The 20,531-nt window shown below is 40.4% G+C and overlaps 2 protein-coding genes across 2 annotated transcripts; both read right to left on the reverse strand.

Moving 5' to 3' along the window:
* Positions 1–984: 984 nt before the first annotated feature.
* On the reverse strand, positions 985–15,482 carry LOC144635334 (hephaestin-like protein). The gene is made up of 14 exons (XM_078494451.1): positions 15,233–15,482; positions 12,782–13,215; positions 12,135–12,452; positions 10,673–10,991; positions 9,735–9,937; positions 7,933–8,163; positions 7,205–7,375; positions 6,516–6,716; positions 5,770–6,016; positions 5,119–5,361; positions 4,355–4,580; positions 3,398–3,718; positions 2,242–2,407; positions 985–2,031 (listed from the first exon to the last, which is right to left on the reverse strand). The coding sequence occupies exons 1-14, from the start codon at positions 15,403–15,405 to the stop codon at positions 1,937–1,939; spliced, it is 3,348 nt and encodes a 1,115-aa protein (XP_078350577.1). The 5' UTR covers positions 15,406–15,482; the 3' UTR covers positions 985–1,936.
* Positions 15,483–18,304: 2,822 nt separating this feature from the next.
* LOC144635366 (UPF0690 protein C1orf52 homolog) lies at positions 18,305–20,482 on the reverse strand. The gene is made up of 2 exons (XM_078494477.1): positions 19,981–20,482; positions 18,305–18,856 (listed from the first exon to the last, which is right to left on the reverse strand). The coding sequence occupies exons 1-2, from the start codon at positions 20,456–20,458 to the stop codon at positions 18,714–18,716; spliced, it is 621 nt and encodes a 206-aa protein (XP_078350603.1). The 5' UTR covers positions 20,459–20,482; the 3' UTR covers positions 18,305–18,713.
* Positions 20,483–20,531: the final 49 nt, after the last annotated feature.

Below are 20,531 nucleotides of genomic sequence, written 5' to 3' on the forward strand. Positions count from 1 at the left end.
GAGCAGGCCCCTTGGGGCCCGAGAGCACAGAGAGCGGCGAAGCCGCGCGAACGTGAGCGGGGCCGCGAGGCCATTGGCGCCACTCCCCGCAGTATCGCGCACGCCGCCACCGGGGCCCCAAGGATATCGCGCGGCCCCTACGGAGCCTGCTCGCAGGCTACCTTCAAAATAATAATCTTATATTTGTAGTGCGCAAATGATACATATTAGGGATTTTTTCTGTAAATTTCTTGATGTGCGACGAGCTACCACTTTTTTTTATGGGAGTCCCCTCCCGCGGGATTATGATATTAATATAATACACTCTACATTCTCCATCAAATGAAGAGTTTTGTAAGACCTTCTCAATAAAAAGATAATTATTTTCAGCCGCGAGGTGCAGTATTTTTATTAACTCGCCCAGTTACTGCTTTACTTTCATTTTTTTTTTATGACAGTAGATAGGGCCAGGTCAACTGAAAAAGAGAACTTAATTGTCCGTCGACCTTAAACGAGCTATGCCACAGTATTTTAAGTCATTTTTCTGATTAGTTTGAAATTGAAGGAAACCCCCAAATTTGTTTTCTAACGTAGGAAAAACCAACGGAGTAATAAAAAGGGCGCAATGGAAGCTGGGCTCTAAAACGACGGCTTTTCACTGGCTAGAATTCGGGAGACGCGGGAATCCGATCCCATGAACGATGAAAATCGATACACACTAGAAAGTTGACCAATTTCTGGGACTATTGGTCCCTGCGATTAGTCCCAGAAATCAAACCAGCTTAATTCGTAGGACAAGTCGCAAGGACCAAAAATGTGGTCCCTGCGACTAGAGTTTCGATGCAAAATACGACACACTAGGGGACTGTTCCCGAAGCAAGCCCCTTTGAGAAGTCTTTGCGACTAGTTCCCTGCTGTGTGCCGACCTTTAGACATTTGCATTTTTATCTTTGCTAAAGAAGGCAAAAGTAGTGGCTGAAACGTCCAGAACAATAAATTTTTAGCCAGTGTCAACCCTTTTATTTTTTTTTACCAAAGTTTTTAACATGCTTGGCTACACACCAAACACTTTTAACATTCCATGACTATCGTGCTTAATAAAACGTAAAAGAAAAAAATGCCTTCTGGTAATACAAGAAAAGTATAACTTGTGCAAAAAAGTCTTGTAGACTAAGTCAAAACATTTAAATAAGAATGGTAGCGATCACCGATTCATTCGACAGCGGGGTTTGTTTATAATTAATCACGTTGCGAAGCTGTAGTTTTGTTATTGAAAAAGTTTTAAACAGTTGAAAATAAATATTAAACAGAACCCCAAATTTCGATGTACGAAATATTTAAAACAAGACGTGAACGTGGTGCTTTCATTTGAATGATCCTACTCTAGAGTTTTTTTCATCTATGCAGACTTAAAAGTTAGAATCATATTACTCTACAGCTAGTGAAAAGATTTTTTTTTTTTATTATTGAACAAACAATTATCCTTGCAAAAAGAATCCCCGGGGGGGGGGGGTACTTCATATAATGGCCTATAAGGGGAGGCTCCGCCCGAAAGGGGTACCTTTTTCAGGCTTCAGGTATATAAAAGGGTAGGGATTTCACAAGTTTTGGTATATGACAGGGTATGAAAATCCGTCATTTAGGTTTTTAAAAGGGCCTTTAATTAAAATATTTCGAACAGACGCACTTTATGGCTGTATTATTTTAATTTATTAAGCACTGCATGAAAATAACAAGAAAACGTCCTGTTCTAAGTCTATGCCATGTCTTTTAGGTATATGAAAGGGATACCTTTTTTTCATCAAAGCGTATACGAAAGGGGTACAATTTCTGTCAAAATGGTATATAAAAGGGTAAGGGGTAAAAGCTTGGGGCGGAGCCTCCCCGTATAAAACTTTTTATGCGTACCCCCCCCCCCCCGGAAAAAATCAAAAACATCGAAGATGGCACATGAGGTTCAAGCAGCAAAGAAGCAGACAATAACCACGATCAAGCTTGTAAAGATCGTTCGGTCAATCTGCGCTCTCCAGGCTCCATTGTAGATCGGCTTACCTAGAAAAGAGAAAAGAAATCAACAGTTATCTTAAGGGCCGGACAATGACATAAGAACTAAACACCGGCCTCAACACAAACAACAACGGCAGCGATGAATTTGACATTATCTTGCAAAGCTTACAGTTGGTTAAGCCCTTGAATAATAATGACCTGATGAATTGCGGTTATACAAACTCGCAAAACAGGTTTCAAGCAAGATGGACTTACTGGTTGGCGTCATAACAGAGAATCGTGTCTCCATTCCACCTGTCAGATGATTGTTCACGTGACAGTGTAGTAACCAGTCCCCCACACTGTCAGGCACCATTTCTACAGTCGCATAGATTCCTGGGAAAAGGTCGTATACATCCTCTCGATGAAGTGTGGTTGATTTCTGCAATAGACACAGGAACTGAATATTTGCAACATTCGCACAGGGAAGTGCTATAGCTGGGGAAATTTAGCATTTTTATATTGACTTTAAACTTTACCCAAAACGGCTTTGTTGTGAGAACAAAGTGGCCTGCCAACTGGAAACTTTCCCGTAAAACCCTGGGTAGTGCAAAGCACTACAGTTAAGAGAAATTATTTAAAGTTTGCACTATTATAAAAAGTAGATCACTTTAAAAATAACACAAAATTAACGCATGAAGTAAATTAAGGACGTTCGCGCGAAAATTTTCTAGTCGATAGATTTTTTTAAAAAAATTTACAGCAGTCAGATAATAAGTTACTTGTGTCGAAAATGCAAAAAAAGTGGGGGTCACCGACTTCGCTAAAGAGATAAAGCGTGTGAAAAACTACCCTGTTTCTGAAAAATTGGCGAACGCAATTCAACATGGTCTACAGGATTTATAGTTAAAAATGTTGAAGATGAGAAAAAAGAGGCAAATGATCTTAGTCATTTTTTGTAGAAGTGGGTCTGTTGCGTAAAAAAATTCTAGTGTTGCCAACTTTTTGTAAGACTTAACCCTGAAAGCGGTATTTTAAACCGTCGTACAGCAAAACGAAAAGCTCAAAAAAGGCATTCGAACGTACGTGGGACCAAAAAAATAATCGATAGATTTTTTTCATTTTTACGCAAAACGTAGATAATCATCAACAAAAGTGATCCGTTCAAAAAATGTGGGGGTCACCGACCATCTAAGAGAGTTAATTGCAAGCAAAGTTCACGCGACGACTATCAGCCCTATATGTGCTTAGAAAATTTCTTCAGCGCGCGCGCTCGTGCATGACGTGGCGTGACGTTGCGACATGAATTATCCCGATGAATTACGTGCGCAGTAAGGATGCGCATAAACAATTAGCGCGAACGTCCTTAATGGATGGATATCAGTACAAGGGAGGTGCAATGTATTTTTTGTAGACATTTTATTGCTCTTACATGAATAAATGTCTGTCCATGGAAATGCACTGTGTGAACATCAGTCAAATCTCCAAGCCCCATTAAGTACCACTCTACTTTCTCTCCTCTGTACATCTTCAAGCCTGGCAGGTTTCCGTAGAGAAAACCATTGATCGCATAATTCTGATTACTCTCTTTGAATCCTGCGTCGTTCTTAAGCTGATCTATAGAGCCTGGGTCTGAGCAGTATTTATTTATGTTGTCATCAAGATACCAGCTTCTGTTCTCGTCAAATGTGGCGAAAAGTAAAAAGAACTCGCGATCAACACCGCGCCGAGAATTATCCTCCTTCAGTGTTCCCTTTTAATAAGAAAAATAGTAATATGTCAGTGACTTGCATCCTACATGTACACGGGCATCAAATAAACAACAACATACTTGTGCATTCTTCTTCATTCATTTGCCTGGCTTCCATTTTTAATAGAAGATCAAATACACAAAAAAAGAAAAAAACAGCCGTTAAAGACAACCACGGAAATCGTGTATATTTTTTTCACTCTGTAACTTAATGTTAAATTTGATTCACATTCATTGGAAGAGTGAGGAACAGCCCCTTTTGACACATCAAATGCCGCTGTACAATTTACCCATCCCTCCCCTAGCTAGTCCAGTCCCTGAGCTCTCTCTTTCGCGCGCCCTACATAGGGGTTGAAACCAGGCGTCTCTATGTAGGGTGGGGTTAGGGAGAGTTTAAGGACTGGACTACCCCACACCCCCTCCCCCACGACCCGTTTATGGTGAGCCCTCCCTGTACAAATCCATTACTTAATCTCGTACCCAGATCTTCTCTCCACTACTACTGTGGTTAGTAGACATCTGGGTGCGAGATTAATTCATTACTCTTAATTTGAGTTATAACCTCCCTACCTTATTGCTTTTTCTTTTGCTTTTATTTTTTACAAAACGGGTGTTTATATCCTTCTCTTAAATAAATACCTTCTTACAAACAACAAGAGGTCCAACAAGCCCGGTGTAGAGATCTGTGACAGAGTTTGTATCAGAATAGTATGCCCAGGCCAGGCAGTCAGCGTCATTTTCTGTTGGTCCTGCACGCTCGGGCACTTGCCAGATATATTTGAACAGCTTCCCTGGTGACACAGCATTATCCACCAGGTCAATACCCTGTGTGCCATCAAGATAATTTGAACCTTCATACTTCTTTCTGTCGAAGAAAATGAGCAAGATATACGGAGAAGTATGACATAAGTGAGATTAACCAATGATCTCAAGGTCTTCTCGTTTAGTAGGTCATTCCGTTCTGCAACACTGACATATAAATTTGTTATTTTCTAACAATCTTGATATAGGCTCCTGGCTTTTTCGACATGTGTGCATTTGCCGTTAAAACTTTACTTTCTTTTGCTTGTCCAGAAAGCGCACCAACCAGCCAAAGTTATTATGATCAATAATTGTGATTATTTTTAGACTTATTGCAGCTAAACCGTAACAACTAACTCGGCAATTGTAAGATTTAATTTTACGGGAAAAAGTCGCCGACACATATCATATATCCCCAGTATTTCATTTGAAGAAAAATAGTTGCCTACGCGTCGGCCGATTGTCGGCCGAGTGTCGGGCGACTGTCGCCAACTATCGGCCAACACGTCGGACGACACGTAGATCGGATCGCATTCGTATACCTTTACCGAAAACAATAGCAAATAGCATTATAACGATCTTAAAAGAAAGTTTTCCCTTACTTGTAAAACAGTCCATCAGGATGTACAGAGTAATCTCTACTCGCCATGTTTTTAAATATAACTTCAACAGTGTCTCCAACTTCAGCTCTAATCACCGGTCCCATAATTCCCAGGTGTTTTTCATAATCAGTTTTTCTTTCCTTCTTCGTTGTGAACGTGGCGTCCGTAAATTCACGAAACACAGCTTTCTTGTATTTATGACCAATACGTTTTGGACCATTAATAGTATATGGCCTGGCGTCTCTAACAAACAAACAAACAAACAAAAGGTAAACTGGCTTAGGCTATCATCAATGAATCCCTTTTATTTTATCTTCCTGCTCATCAGCTCCGAAACAAGCCGCTTTCTAAAAGAAGGTAGCTTATCAGAGTATGTGTCAATTACATATTGCCAGATGATGTGAATAAGTGCTGTTTAAAACTAATGGTATCCGTTATGTGTAAACTGAATTACTATGACTGACACTTTCATAACTTGCTTATTCTTTGCGAAAGTTCAATTAATATTTCTTTGCTTGTTAGAAGTACTTTAAGTTTCCTAGTGCTGCAAAACTATCCTTTAGTCAGCCAAGCCCACCAGTTTTAAGTTCTACAGACGAAAAATGCCTAGAGAACTTTACTTTCCCGTATCGCCATTATCGCTAAACTCACTCGCTATCCTCCAGAGGTTTTCCTCCTAATATATCACGGCCAGACGGTGTATAGTCCCAGGTCTCCTCCATAGCAGCTATGTAGTAACGCCTGACTTTATCAGTGGTCTGCTCTGACGGCGTTTTCCCACAATCCCCTCGTACTGTGTATTTTGATTCCATGCCGAGTGTCAAGTGACTGGTTGTCCTACAAACTATTGCCCATTCCCCCGCGTCATCTGGCGTCATGTATACCGTTGCAAGTGAGCCTGTAGGTAATTGTTATTAAAAATATATATATTTAGTAAACATGAGATGTAAGCTTGAAAGCACGCTAAGAAATGATTAGATAAATCATTTGACTTAAATATGGGAAAATAAAAGTTTCCAAAACATAAGGGTCTCAGTGTCTACATTTGATTTCAACAAAACAAATGATAGTAACATAAGTTCCTCCTAGCCTGCTAATTAATCAATCATTCCTAAATAAATTGCTCGGGTTAATTAACTTGACAAACGTGATTTCAACTTTCAAGCTGCAGATGTATCCTTAGTGTGTGGCCATTCATATCAAAGTGATAAGCTATAAATTAACACTATATGTTGAACCTTGGCATAAATTTTTGGGAGTTAACGGGTTTAAATTTCTTCTCTTGCACAATCTTATTCTTTCACAACCTCAGCAATCCATGTACTTATGGTTTATTGTCATATCTTTGCAGTTTTCTATGCCAGTCGTTGTTGTCTGTTTGTTTATATTTTCCACACCTTGTATTTGTCCTACAGCGTCTGTTCTCTGGCCATTGTAGGTAATAGTGTTGCCATAAAACAATGGGCTGTGCATTAATATCCCGCTCATTATATGCCACGACACACGATCTCCTCTGCACATGCTCAAACCAGGCTGATTCCCATAAACATATCCATTGATGTCATGCATCTTGGTGCTTTGGATGTACGCCGCATCGTCTGAAACACAACAAAGCATTTCTCACGAACAACATCAACAGAGAGGGTTCAAGTTGAAGCAACCCCAGTTGTTTATACACCATTTCTGGTTTGATTTGTGAATCGATATAGCTAAGGTTAAGAGCCGCAAGAAACAACCTTCTTCACTTCCGGATTTAGCAGCCTTTTGCTACCGTTACTTTCGGGAATCTGCCACTTCCGGAAACGGGTTACTAAAACTTTAGACCGATCCATCGTAATAAAATAAACCAAAATGTTTTCAACAATACTTCTCTGAAGAAATAAGTCTTTTCAAACAAAAAAACCAAAAATAAAACTTATTGAAAAGACTTTAACTACGCCTAGTGGTTGGTAAAAAAAAAGCTCGCACCACTTAATGAACAATTTAAATCAGAAGTAAAACCAAGAAAAATTATCAGAGTAGGACGGAATAAACTATAAAACGAACATCCAAAGGCAATTAGTTCGTAGAATAAAGTATACATTACTTTCGTCAATACTGGAAGGATCACCGGACTGGTTTTTATTTTCCTCGTAATACCAAGAACTTCTTTCCAAGGTAACTACAAAATGTAGCACAAACTCTTTGTCCACGTTCTTTTGCTTGTTATTAGAATCCAGGCTTCCTTTCTTACAAACCAGTAGAGGACCAAAAAGACCTAAAATTTAAAGAGACGCTATTTTAACATGCCCTTTTCTATTAATAGACAGTAATCATATAAGTGTAAGTGTTTTCTCATAAACATAAATGACAAACATAATTTCTCACGTTGATAAACCATGTTTTTTTACACTCTTTTATTTAAATACCCAACAGTCTGTTGGGAAGCGCAGAGGGGGGCATGATTATCTAATAGTTAGCGTGTTGGCATTTGAGTCAAGCAGTATGTCACTGAAACCAGGATAAGCTCTGGTAGAATGGGCTATAAGACCTTTACCAACGCCTTGCTTCATTTTTTATTCGTACTACAGCAAATGCGATGCATTTGCAAAAGCGAAAACGCAAGTATAAAGGCAAATGTAGTCTTTGTGGAACCTATTCCCTAGGCGTTCTCTCTTTCTTTGGTAACCGCGCAAGACCTGGGACAGGATTGGCGACTGCTCTTCGGAGACGTCACCGCTCACGATGAAGTCTAGACTCCCTTGAGCCAAGAACGCCTACTAGGGACTACGCTGGTCTATGAGTGCTCTACGTATGTTCTAATCATTATAATACCTGCATATCTATCCTTGGTTGGGTTCACACTTGATAGATACATTCTAGTCAAACATTGCGCGTCTGAAGGCCTGGGACCCATTTCCTCGGGTACAGTCCACTTGTATGTAAAGCTTCCTCCCGGTGAGATTGCGTCATCGTTTTTAGCATCCCCGGATGTACCGTCTTGATACAATGCTCCCTCGTTTGATTTGTTGTATAGTACACCAATAGGATGAATGCTGTAGTTTTATTGAAGCCTGGGGTTTTCATGATGAGCAAAAACTAGTGCTTACTTCTACTGTTGTGTACGCTTCTTTTAATTGTAACAATTAGACTACGGGCAAGAGTGTTTTATTTAACAATTAGACGGCAAGAACGAGGTTTCTACCGGCTGATAGTTAACGTTGGCGAGGGGCGAAGCTCCGAGTCAACTATCAAAAGCCGGTTGAAACCGAGAGTGAGCCGTCTAATTGTTTTAGCATAACCCAGTGGCTGATCTATTAAGCGTCTTAAAGTCGGTAGAGTTAATTTTTTGAAGGATTTGTTGAAAAAAATTGCGAACTGAAAACTGAGAGCGCGCTCCGCGAGCCGTCTAATTAACAATTAGACTACGAGCCCGAGTTTTCTATGAGCAAATAGTCAACGAGGCGCAGCCGAGTTGACTATCGCCTTGAAAACGAGGGCAGTAGTCTAATTGTTTTAGTAGAAACTCTAAAGGATTGCAGTCCAAAGCCTACAATATTGTGCACTTTGAAGACAAATATCAAGAAAATTTACCGCTGAAAATTTATCGTTAGCATAACCACACTGACCTACTATTGGTAATCGCGCAATCTGATTGGTTTAACAGGTGCCTACTATCGATCCGTAGAAGGCTCTCGGGGCGCGCGCATTAGTCTTCGCTGATTTTATCAATCAAAACCTTCAATAAATCAACTCTAGCTATATTTTGTGTTTAATAGATCGGTCAGTGGGTTATGCTAACACAATTAGACGGCTCGCTCTCGGTTTCTACCGGCTTTTGATAGTTGACTCGGGGCTTCGCCCCTCGCCAACTATCAGCCGATAGAAACCTCGAGCTCGCCGTCTAATTGTTAAATAGAATCGCGCGTTTTGCCAATAGACAGCCGCTGGGTTATGCTAAGAGAGAATAGTCAAAGAGGCGTAGCCTCGTCAACTACTGAACTTTGAGAGAATATATTATACATAATTTTTAAACAAGAGCACACGTAGAATTTTTTCCCGGCACAGCTAGTGGCCTAGCCCAAGTCAGTTTTAGGTCCAAAATCTGACAGTCTGATACTCTAAATGAAAACGAGGACGAGTAACCTAATTGTTTTAGTAGATACTCCAAGGGGTTGCATTTTAAAATCAACAATTTTACTGATGTTCTTAGGCCAAAAATCAGATCAACTTTCCCCTTTTAGGAGCAACGGCACGAATGAATGAATGAATGAATAACTTTATTATCGTGTCTAAAAATTTTTAGCTGAGGGGAAAAGTCCCCTCTTTCCTTTTCTCTTTCCCCCCCCCTTCGCACGCTATCGTATTCTACCAGTGCATAAAAAACTAAAGAACACGGCTGAGTTCCTTCTAAAATTCAAATTCATTTCATATCTACTTGCTTTTTGGAAAACCATCCTGAAGGACGGACTCTAATATTAATGACCCTTTTTGTATACTACAGAATGAGGCCTTTCTTCTACACCGTACTAATTATGTTGTTTGTTGTTTGTGTCAATGCATTTCTAGCAGCACAGTTGACTTTTTAAGACGCTTAATTAACAGACTGCAGCTAACTTCTTTAGGAGCTGGTGTAAGACTGACCTTGTTTCGAAAGACCACCTCTATAGTATCCCCAACTTCTCCACGAATAACAGGTCCCAAGGAACCCAAATGGAGTTCAGGTTCGGTGCGATTTTTCGGAGTGTTAAACGTGTCATCTGTGTATTCAATATACAAAGCCTTCTTGTACTTGCCGCCAATTCTGTCTTCTTTTTGAACAAAGAACTGCCGCGACTCGCTAGAATCAGCAATGTAAATCGTAAACATTATTAAAAAGAACAAAATAAGGGATCGTTTATTACCTATGGGATAGGCCTAGCTATAGGAGGAGCGGGGAGGGGCTGGTGGGATTTGAAATTAGTCCTTGTAATATATAATGACCCTCTCTTCGTCATAGAAATTTTTACCCTGCACCATCCTCCCTTCCCCGTTATTGTTAAAGTAAAATTAAAACTTGTCGATCTGAACTTAATAATGTCATCTAAAAATAATATTGTAAGTACACTGATTAAAAAAAAAACTGTTTACCGATGGCACTAGGTTGTTAGTGGGGGTCGACTGTATTCGCAACCCAATAGTTAGTGGGGTCGAATTGATGTTGCTCGTTACATAACAAAGTAGACCTGGGGAAAAAATGTTTTTTTTTTTTCAGACCCGCATGCAGAAACGCTATTTTAGGCATTTTAATACACGTTTTTGTCTATACAACACTTAAGGTAAAAATTATTTTGAGTGATCCCCGCTTACACATCATATTTTCGGCCAAAACCCCCGCTTTGAAGTCATGCGTTTGGCATGCTGTCCCTCATTCCACCAAATGCCACCAGCTCCCCTACTTCTAAAAAGGAACGATCCCGAAACCTTATAACTCGACTCAGCAATAAAATACAACAAAACAAATAAATAAAAGTATATCTACATGGGGAGGTAGGTTTTACTTCACTTTGACAGCGCTTTTTGTATCCTTTCTTACCTTCCTGGCTTTAACAGGTCATCTCCAGTCATTTTGTTTATTCCACTTGGCCCATAATTCCACATCTTCTCCTCGGCAGCGATAAAATACTTTCGCGTTTTGCCACCGCTGGCGACTGGCGTGTTAGCATCACGGGCGCATTTGCTTACGTTAAACAATGCGTACATTCCTCCGTCATAGTTACTGGTTACCATGCAATTTAGAAGCCAAGTTCCCGGATTTACGGCTGTCATGGTTGCTGTTACAAATGTGGCGGGTAAAAGAGAAGCAATGCTCCTAAGATGCTTGTCGATTGTAAATGTCTGCCCGTGAAAATACGCTGAAATGAGAAATAATGTACAATTGATTAGTTTAGCCCATTGATTCCTAGGATTTTGGCAAGAAAACGGTATATGCCTAATTCTGATTCTTTTTTAAAGAGATTGTACTAAAACGCCACAAAATTTCACTTGAAGATGGAAACTAACATCCACTTTTACTTTGAAGCGAAGCTTGGTTTTAACTTTAGATAACCTTTTTGTTGTTTTGGGTTTGTTTGTTTTTTTATTCTTTTTCTTTTTCTCTCCCTTTCTTTTGTGTTTTTAGGCCTTACAGTTGCTTTTGTTTCCGATGAAAAGCTTTCATCTCCGGGATTTCAAATGTTCATTTTAAACTAAAAATACGTGCGCACAGGTCAAGTTTTCTTAGATTTTGATGAAGGAAATTTCTAGGTTATTGATTACGTGTATATCGGGCCCAGTAAACAATTAGTTCACCCATCTTACACGTTTGGGCATGCTCTGAAAGACTTGCTAGCTAATAACAGTTGTTAGCTGTTGTTAATTCAAATCTTTCTGGCGTGGAAAGTGATGGCGTTACAAGTCGTACAAGAACATGCTCCTTCAAGGCCGGTTCTGTTCAGTTTACAGAAGTCAATGGGTTAAGTAAAGTCGTACATGGGCTAAACTGCCCCACACAGGCAGCAAAAACTTATTCTTTTTCCTTAAGCAGCTTGATCCGTCACAATTTCTCAGGTTGCCCTCACGAGTCACCTGTACCTACAGTTATACACCTGGCCCCAGTGCTCAAAGGGCGGATAACGTTATCCACCGGATAAATCACTATCCGTTGGATAGCGAAGTAGGTTTTGTATGACAGCCATCCACTAGATAGTGATTTATCCGCTGGATAGCGTTATCCACCCTTTGAGCAACTGGGCTCTAGGAGAAGAACACAACTGACATTGACCCTTAACTTATCAGCGCTCGAGCCAGATTTCTCAATTTGAAGTTAAACACACTAATCATATAGTCCACCGCATCTCCCAATTTGAACAATTATTTGCTAGATGCAAAACGGTTACGAAACATCGACAAATATTATAAAAGGAAGGGTTGTCTTTGAGCTCACTGAGTTATCTATTTGCAGAAACAACAAGCGGGCGAGCGAAATACTTGTATAATCGTTCACAGTAGCACTATACCTGCATGGACGTCGGCGTCAGTGCCAATACCAAACAGGTGCCAGCTTATCTTGTCTCCAACACACATGTCCAAACCTTCCAAGTTACCAAACACACGTCCATTGATGGAGTACATCTTGTTACTTTTCACAAAGTTGTTATCTGTCTTCTTCTTCATAGCTCCATCAGGATCAGTACAAAATCGCTTAATGTTTTGATCAATAAACCAGCTCTTGTTCTCATCCATCACAGTGAACAGTAACACAAATTCCTTATCCACATCTGTGCGAGTCAGAGTGTTTTCATTCAACGTTCCCTTTTTGCAAGTTAAGATTGCTCCTGTTGACAAGGAAGGTACCGTATTTTGTCGATCAAACGCCGTGTCTCGAATAAATACCGGGTATTCAACAATTGCAAGTTCGAGTTGAGTATGAGCCCTTTAAGCATTTATCCTACGTATAATAAGCTACAGACATAATGGCAAGAGTCAAAATAATGAACAAAACCCCTTGCTTAGTAAACCACCGAGCTAGAATAAACTGCAGGAGTCAAATAAACGCCGGGTCTACCAAGTTTGAATCAAGTCACTGTGGAGCCCGAGTCTCGGAGACGGAAATGGAACCGTGAAGTCACGTCAACAATTAAGTATATTGATACACTATACTCACCAATCAAGCCAGTGTTTATGTCATTGACAGGTTTCACGTGAGAATGGTAGGCCCAAGTAAGACAGTTCTCGTCATCTTTGGTTGGCGCGTGATTTTCAGGGATTGTCCACTTGTAAACACGGGTCCCATTAGAAGGCACGTGATCATCCCCTTTCAGGTCTCCCTCAGTGTGATCATCATAGAGAGCTCCCTCTGAGCCCTTTTCATAGAAGACCCCATGTGGATGCATTGTAAAAGGACGGTTGGCCATGTTTTTGAAGTGAACGTTTAGAGTATCACCAACTTCACCCTTAATTATGGGACCCAGCAATCCTAAGTACTTTGGATGGGGCTTCTGCTTGGTAAAGGTCTCATCCGTGAACTCTCGGTAGAGCACCTTGCGATAGACCCTTCCTATCCTGTGAGGACCTCGTACGGTGAACCGGGAGCCATCACTGGGAAGAGAATTTTATACTGAATATAATATACATGCATGTCCGACTAGGGCTTAACTTGTTACAGAGAATGAAATTCCCGTGGCCTTAGGCTGTACTAAGGCCTGCAAGCAAGAGAGGTAAAGGAAGTGTAAAAGGGTATAGCCTCGGCGTGTCCTGCGGCACCGATTCACTTGACTTGCACGCTACTTCTCATCTTGGTTAGCTGTTAATTAGACCAGAACGAACGTGGGCTTTGGGAACGAGAATGGTTTTAATAGATGTTGGCCGCCAGGAAATCCTGGTTCCGGGTGCGATTGTGCGCGTGCGCCGGAGATTGTGGATGAAATGAACAAGTTTTCAACAGCCATGCCGTGTTTTTCGGGGGCTTTCAGACTATTCAAACGTGTTATAACGCAATGTGCATTACCCACAGCTGCATCCGATCTCGAGCCCAGAGGTCCCCATCCCTGGCGCAGACCAGAAGGATCGCGGCTGGGGACGGATGGAAGCAGGGCGCGCAGGGAGCCTCACAGCCTGTAGAGAGGCGAAGCCCCCACGAGGTGCTGTGAGGGCCTGACCACACTCGAAAGTTAGGCACCCGCAGGTGGGGGCGGAGTGAGAAGAGGTGATGATGCGGCAAAAAATGATGATGATCCGCAAGGCCACCGTGCTCAGACGAAGATACATGTTTGACCTCGACCGAGACCCGGGGAAGTCAACTATGAAGTAAATGTAAATTAGTAACCGTCAGGTTGACGAGCGTTCATGCGTGAAGCATGTTGACGAAAAATATGATTTTATAAATATCCCAAACTACTAAAAAAAGTTTTTTTTACTTTCCCTCGCTTTGTTATGCTGTTCCCGAACTAAAGGAACAGGAATCTCACTCGGCTAACCTGTAAAATAAACCTGCCGTGGCACATAGGGCAGCATTCTTGCATGTGATCAAAGAAAGAAAATCTCTTCGATTCTATAGGTGTTTTCACACAGGGGACCCAAACGCTGTACTACAGTTATTCATAATCTTAAAATAAAATTGTTCTTATTTACCTGCTTTTCAGTGTCTTTTATCACCGGTTTGGGGGCGATTTGAATCAGAGCGAAGGCGGTTTACGTTGCGAGTTTTAAACGTTAAACAGTTAAAAGAAAACTTGAGACATAATTGAGGCGCGTCGTATTGACATTGCGACAGACCGACTGCCGTTTAAAACTCGCAACGTAAACCGCCTTCGCTCTGATTCAAATCGCCCTCAAACCGGTGAAAAAAGACACAGGAACGCAGGTAAATAACAACAAATTTATTTTAAGATTATGAATAACTGTAATACAGCGTTTGGGTCCCCTGTAGATATGCTCTTAATTTGCGTGCTGCAGATTAAGCGGACATTCTTAACATGACGTCTAGTTAATTAAGGAGTCCGTCTTGCCGCTCGCGCGTTGCCCGCTCTGTCTACAGTTCTGTCTCAACTAAAGGCCCTGCAAAACGAGAAAATATGCTTTCACTGAGAAATTCGTAACGCACATGTTTCCCAGTTTTCAGTTTTTCCATACGGGAAGAATTGTTTCCAGCGTCAATGTTGTCTCCAAGAAGCAAAATTTGCTTACGCTTCACCGCAGAAACATTTAGTGTTTCGTGTTCCGCGTGAGCATGGAACCATGACGAAACGAGAAACAATAAAAAAAAAACATTGTCTCTAGCTTCTGCAGGCCAACAGTCTGTTGCCGACATTCTCAGTAGAAGCACTTACTGTGAGCAAAATGAATTGAACCCACGCTAAATCATGGATACGATTTTAATGAGCCTTGGCCCGGAGTGCCTAACATGGCTAAAAGTATGGATGATCAATTATGATAACACCCCGGATAACAATGATAAGCCAAGTGCTTTAGAGCAGGATATATCCAAGGCGATATGTGAGCGGCACTTTTGATAAGAGCAAAGTCAATAACGACTTCGCGAAAGAGAAGAAATAAAATCACTTGGGCACACTTAACAAGTTCGTCATGTATTGCCGAGCTTTTACATAACACTCACCTGTCATTTTGTAGTGGTATTCCTTTCACGTTGTTTATTCCTGTCGGCGCGTAGTTCCAATCCTTTTCTACAGCTGCAATGTAATAATCGCGGATCTTTGATGGACAGCCTTTATGGAAGAGAGCTACAAGCAACATTAGACAAGCTATCATCTGTGTAGACGAAGGCATCATCTTCGAGTAGCTCAAAAGTTTCCAGCTTCAGTCCCGGGGCTTCAGTACGCCCAAGATAGACAACTGAATAATTTGATACGCAAATACGATCTTGATAATACCCCAAAATAAGTTTTCTTTTCAATAGTGTTGACCCCAGTGTATGACTTACAGCTGAGTATGTCTATCATGCATGGATAATTGACAGATTTTTATTATTTAATTAAGTACTAGATACTTGTAACGTATAACTCAGTTAAAATATATTTGTCCTTTTTTTTTTTTTTCAGATAATGCCATGTTCTCATGTGGATGTTTTGTTTTTGTTTGTCTATAAAGAGAAGGATTTTTTTTTACGTGAATGTGAGACTAAGGATGATAAAGTACTGTTATTTAAATGTGGACGCCATTGGTGTAGTGTTTATTATGTTGTTGTAAAATTTTGACATAAATTAGATCTTCCCTCCCCTTCCTACTGGATAAAGACAATAAGCCGTAGCGGAAGGAAGCATAAATAAAACATAGCCTGTCATTTTGAAATCCAGACTACCGTGACCGACCGACCTGATAAGCAAAAATTCATTATTAAGACTTCTTTAAAAAAGAAACCTTGGCGCTTTTAAAACAGACTTACTAGGCTGGGTTTAAGCGCTGCAACATAGGCGCAGCTAGTATCAATCATCAAGTTTTTTTTTCCGTGATTTATAAAGATCACGTGGTATATTTCGTTTTGGGAACAGTTAATAGCACTATAGGATCAGATCAGTAACGCGCGTAAAGAGGGCAGAGCTCGAAGAAGTTTGAAATCAAAGACAAAGATAGGACTTTTAAACCGGAAACGTTGTACATGGACGGGGAGCCGGGGGCGTGGGCTTCCTTCCTTGTTTATTTTTTTTTTCCAAAAAAATAAAATTGGGGAGAAAGTTTTTTTACCCCCCCCCCCCCACTCCCCCCCCCCCCCCCCCGGTCAGTAAGTTTATTTCATCAGCATTTAATTTCAGTTTGTTTTAGTTATTTTGTTTTCCAAGATCACCCGTTTTGTATGTGCATAGCTAGATTTGTTATTCTCGTCTCGTGTGTAGAACCGTTTTCCCGCTATTAGTAATTTAGCTTTATGTAGTAATTGTAATTTCAGTCGACCACATCGTATTAAATCAAGGAAATATATAAATCCAAAATAGTGACAAAGACTGGGTCATTTTCCTCGGTAGTATAGTGGTGTGTGTTTAAGAAAACAAGTTTCCGTGGCAAGATTTTACTTGTGGCACAGTTCAAGTCTGGACAACTACATTGGATGCCAGAGTGTTTTTTTCTTTTTTGCGGGGAAAAAGGAAAACCTCTGGAGCCCAGGGTTATTAAAACTACCAAATCCGTAAACTTGCGTTATCACAGCATGAAAATTGGGATTTATTTTAAATTAAAGGTGGTTATTTTGGTGTAAATTTGGTTTCATTTCTTTTTTTTTTTTTTTTTTTTTTTTTTTTTTTTTTTTTTTTTTTTTTTTTTAAAAATTATATAGGTTTTAAAAAAATATTATTTAAAAATACTTTTTTTTTTTTCAATTTTTTCATCGGAACAAGGCAAATATATTAGCTATGACGTCAACACGTGAAATCGCTACGTACACAAGGCAGAAAATGACAAAAAAAAATCCTTGTGGGACAAATCAGTGTTTCATAACGTTTTGTAAAGCTCTTCCCCTTTTTTTAAAAACCCAATTGCTTTTTTGCTGACATTTTAGTTTTTTACGCAGTGAGTGAAAATTGCTTAAATCTGCCACAAGCGTCTTCCCAAGATATTATTTTCAGCTAGTCCTGAATTTTCGACTCACTTCCGTTTAGGGACTTCTCAAAACGCCGTAGTTTCCGGGCTCACGTTTAAACCACGCGCGAGCAACGAAGCCGCGAGAACGTGCTCGCGTCGCTCGCTGATCTGAATTGTCAGCTGTCCTCTCGTGCGCTGGCGAGAGGGACTCGCCCGCGCCCCTCCTCTGGGGTGTTAGGACGAGAGGACGGCTGACAATTCAGACTAGTCGTTCGCTGGCTTGTTCTCGCGCTTTCGCTTACCGCACCATATTCCGGGCGAGAATCATCCACACGTATCCCAAGTACATGTATAAAGTACTGTTATCGTAGGGCGCTTTAAAGCGATTTCGGGGAGTATCCCACAAAAACGGCAAGCAATTCACACAGAAAGAAGGGAAGGCGTTCTTATTGTATTTCTTTTCCGTTTTTGTAACTTTTAATACGTTGGTTATGCAAACTCTTATTTTTACGCAATTTACAATGCCATATGAAAAGTTGCTTGCGATTCCTGTGGTTTATCACTACTTCCCCGCTCGGTTTTACTACGATTCAGTTCGCGCTCTCGAAAGAGGAAAAAATATATGATAAAACGCTAGCTACAGGTCTAAAAGAAGAATATCTGAGGGCCTCGGGGGTGGGGGTGGGGGTCCTTTATTTCCATTGCTCCCGTTACTTGAAACAAACGAACAATCCAAAAACATCCCTTTTCTTCGTGAAAGAAATGAACACGGTCCCTTGTTCTCAAAAACCCCTGGGAGCTCCTCATATCTCTACCACGACTGGCCCTCAAAACTCACGATTTACGCTTCAAAAGGATTTCAACAAAATCATGTTCACTAAAGAAACTTTGGTCCTTATTTCCCTGCAATAGTTATTCCATATCTGCTAGATTAGCGGCTTAGCCACATGGAAAAGGTTTAAACAGGTTTAATATCGCTGCACGTCCCAAGGATAAGTCCCAGCTAAGATTGCAATTGCCGAGTTAAAAACTGGTGATGGAATAATGTCACCAATTTGAAGGGGATATGTTTGGTAAATGTAAAACAAATAACTCCAAAAGAGTAACCCAACAAAGATTGGGATTCAAACGGCGCTGTTCTGCTAAAACAATACACTTTGGGCTGTGCTTTGCAATTTATTATTTAATGATTGCCGCTGGTAAGCGTGGAAACTGAAAACATCAAGATGGTCAACGTATATTTCAGTAATTTGTATAGACCTCTCTATTCAGTCACAGACCGGGAGTTTCTTTTCTTTTCTGAAGTCGCGTAACACATACAGTGTACATCTAACGTTTGGAAGAGTTAATGATGCTTTTGTTTTCTGGAGATACAGACAGCAGGGACGATCTCTTCATTAATTACATGTAAATGTACCTAATAATTCTGATTATATGATAGTGAGAAAGGCCCTTGAAAAGTATGTGCATATTATTTTACACGCATACAACATACAGTGGCATGTTTTCCTTGTACGTGCCATTGTAGTTGTTAATTTTAACAGACATGATATTTTACAAATATCTCAATCAACTGAGAAGTCCTGACGCAGTATTCTTTTTTCTTCCTCCACATAACTCTTTCCTCGGGAAGATTGTCCTTCATCACGTTTTCTTTTCTCTTTTTGCCGGAAATTTTCTGTTTTCTGTTTCTTTGGTGCACTTTCTCCTGAATAACAAACAATAAGGTTATCATGTAAGGATTGTTATAAAGCAAACGGTTAGTTTCAGTGTCTTATTTTCGCATTTTCCCCTTACTGTTGTTCAGACAAAATTTGACCAACTAATTATAACTATAAGAACTTCGTCTTTAATCTGCAAAAAGCACAGGTTGCCATCCAGAAATCACACACCCGAGGCCGTGTGGCATCTGAGTGACACTTCCAGATTAATGATGGCAGTGCAGTTCTATGAAACTGACGCCCACTAAAAGGATCTAATCCAAAGTTTCCAGTACTAATGTTAATAATCATCATATAATGATAATGAATTTATATAACGCAAGCCTAATATACAGCAATCTCCCTTTAACAAGAGACTCTATGTACAGAGTGTCTCTATCAACAAAGGACCTCATCATGCACTCATTATGCTGCACGAAAGAGCCCCTGAGAAACAAGTCATTGTTCTAGTGCCGAAATACTGGGGCATAAATGACAGCAACCAACAAGAGACACTACTCAGATTTCTTGATTAGATCTCATATGGGATTGGACATGTGGAGAGAGTTCTTTGTTTAAATCAAGCTTCTTAATCATTAGACTAAGTATACGTCTTTACTGCTCAGTTGTCCCTCTCGTGAGTTAAGGTTGAAGATTTAAAAATTCTGTTTTCGGACTGTAAGCATAAACTATCCCAGTACAAGTATGGATAAGGACTGTTGTGACTTTAAAGTGTCATATTAACTCACCACATTTGTGTCTGTTACGCTACGCAACAAGCGGGGTTTGGCAGAAAATGCAAAGGAACAAGGCATTCCAGTCGAGGCTATTGCTACAATGACACACCAGGTTAATTTTTATCCTAAAATAATTGACACCAACATGTGTCAAGCCACTAATCCAGCTTGAGGTGATAAATTTTAAAATTTCCTGCTTGATATCTTTTTGGGTTCTGTTTAATTTCCTGACCAATAAATGTAACTCTACCCCCCCCGCCCCCAATCTGGGGGAAAAAAAATAAATGTAAGAAAGTCGTCATGAAGTTACAACAAAGATGCCTGTCTAACACTGATTCAACTTTATAAGTTAAGTTGTTAAACAGTACCGCACGTTCATCAGATTAGCATCTCACCTCTATCATTCAAAATGTTCAGGGCAACTTTCACAGATCTTTTATCGTGAACGACCAAATGCTTCTGTATGTCCGATATTTCCTTCCCGTATTTGACCGGCGCTGATGATATCACGGCATCTTCGTATTCTTCACTGTCTCTGCTCTCTGCTGCAGGAGGAAACTGCACTGGAGGAGCTGAATATGTATTTGGTTCATAACGCTTTGACAATGAGTTCCAGTCAACATAGCTTTCCTCCTTAGTTTCTAAAAACGCTGGTCTTCCCACGGTCGCAAACAAAGTTGTCGGAGAAGGCAATTTTGTCTTGGGTGACGATGCCTTCTTTGCAGTGCTGGATTTAGATTTGCTTTCTTTATCTTCATCTGCGTCGTTATCGCTTTCCGAATCTGAACTAGAGCTGGAATCTCCAGCGGTAAAGAAAGACAACGGGTCTTTTTCAGCAACGCTTTCATCCTTGTCTGAATGTTCATCCGCCATATTGAATTTTCTGAACACATAGCAACATAAACCAGCGGTTTTACACAAAAGTAGAACCCAGGCCCGCACATTC

Source organism: Oculina patagonica, chromosome 1 (assembly GCF_052425735.1).
Source record: "Oculina patagonica isolate OP01 chromosome 1, crgOcupat, whole genome shotgun sequence".
NCBI lineage: Eukaryota > Metazoa > Cnidaria > Anthozoa > Scleractinia > Oculinidae > Oculina > Oculina patagonica.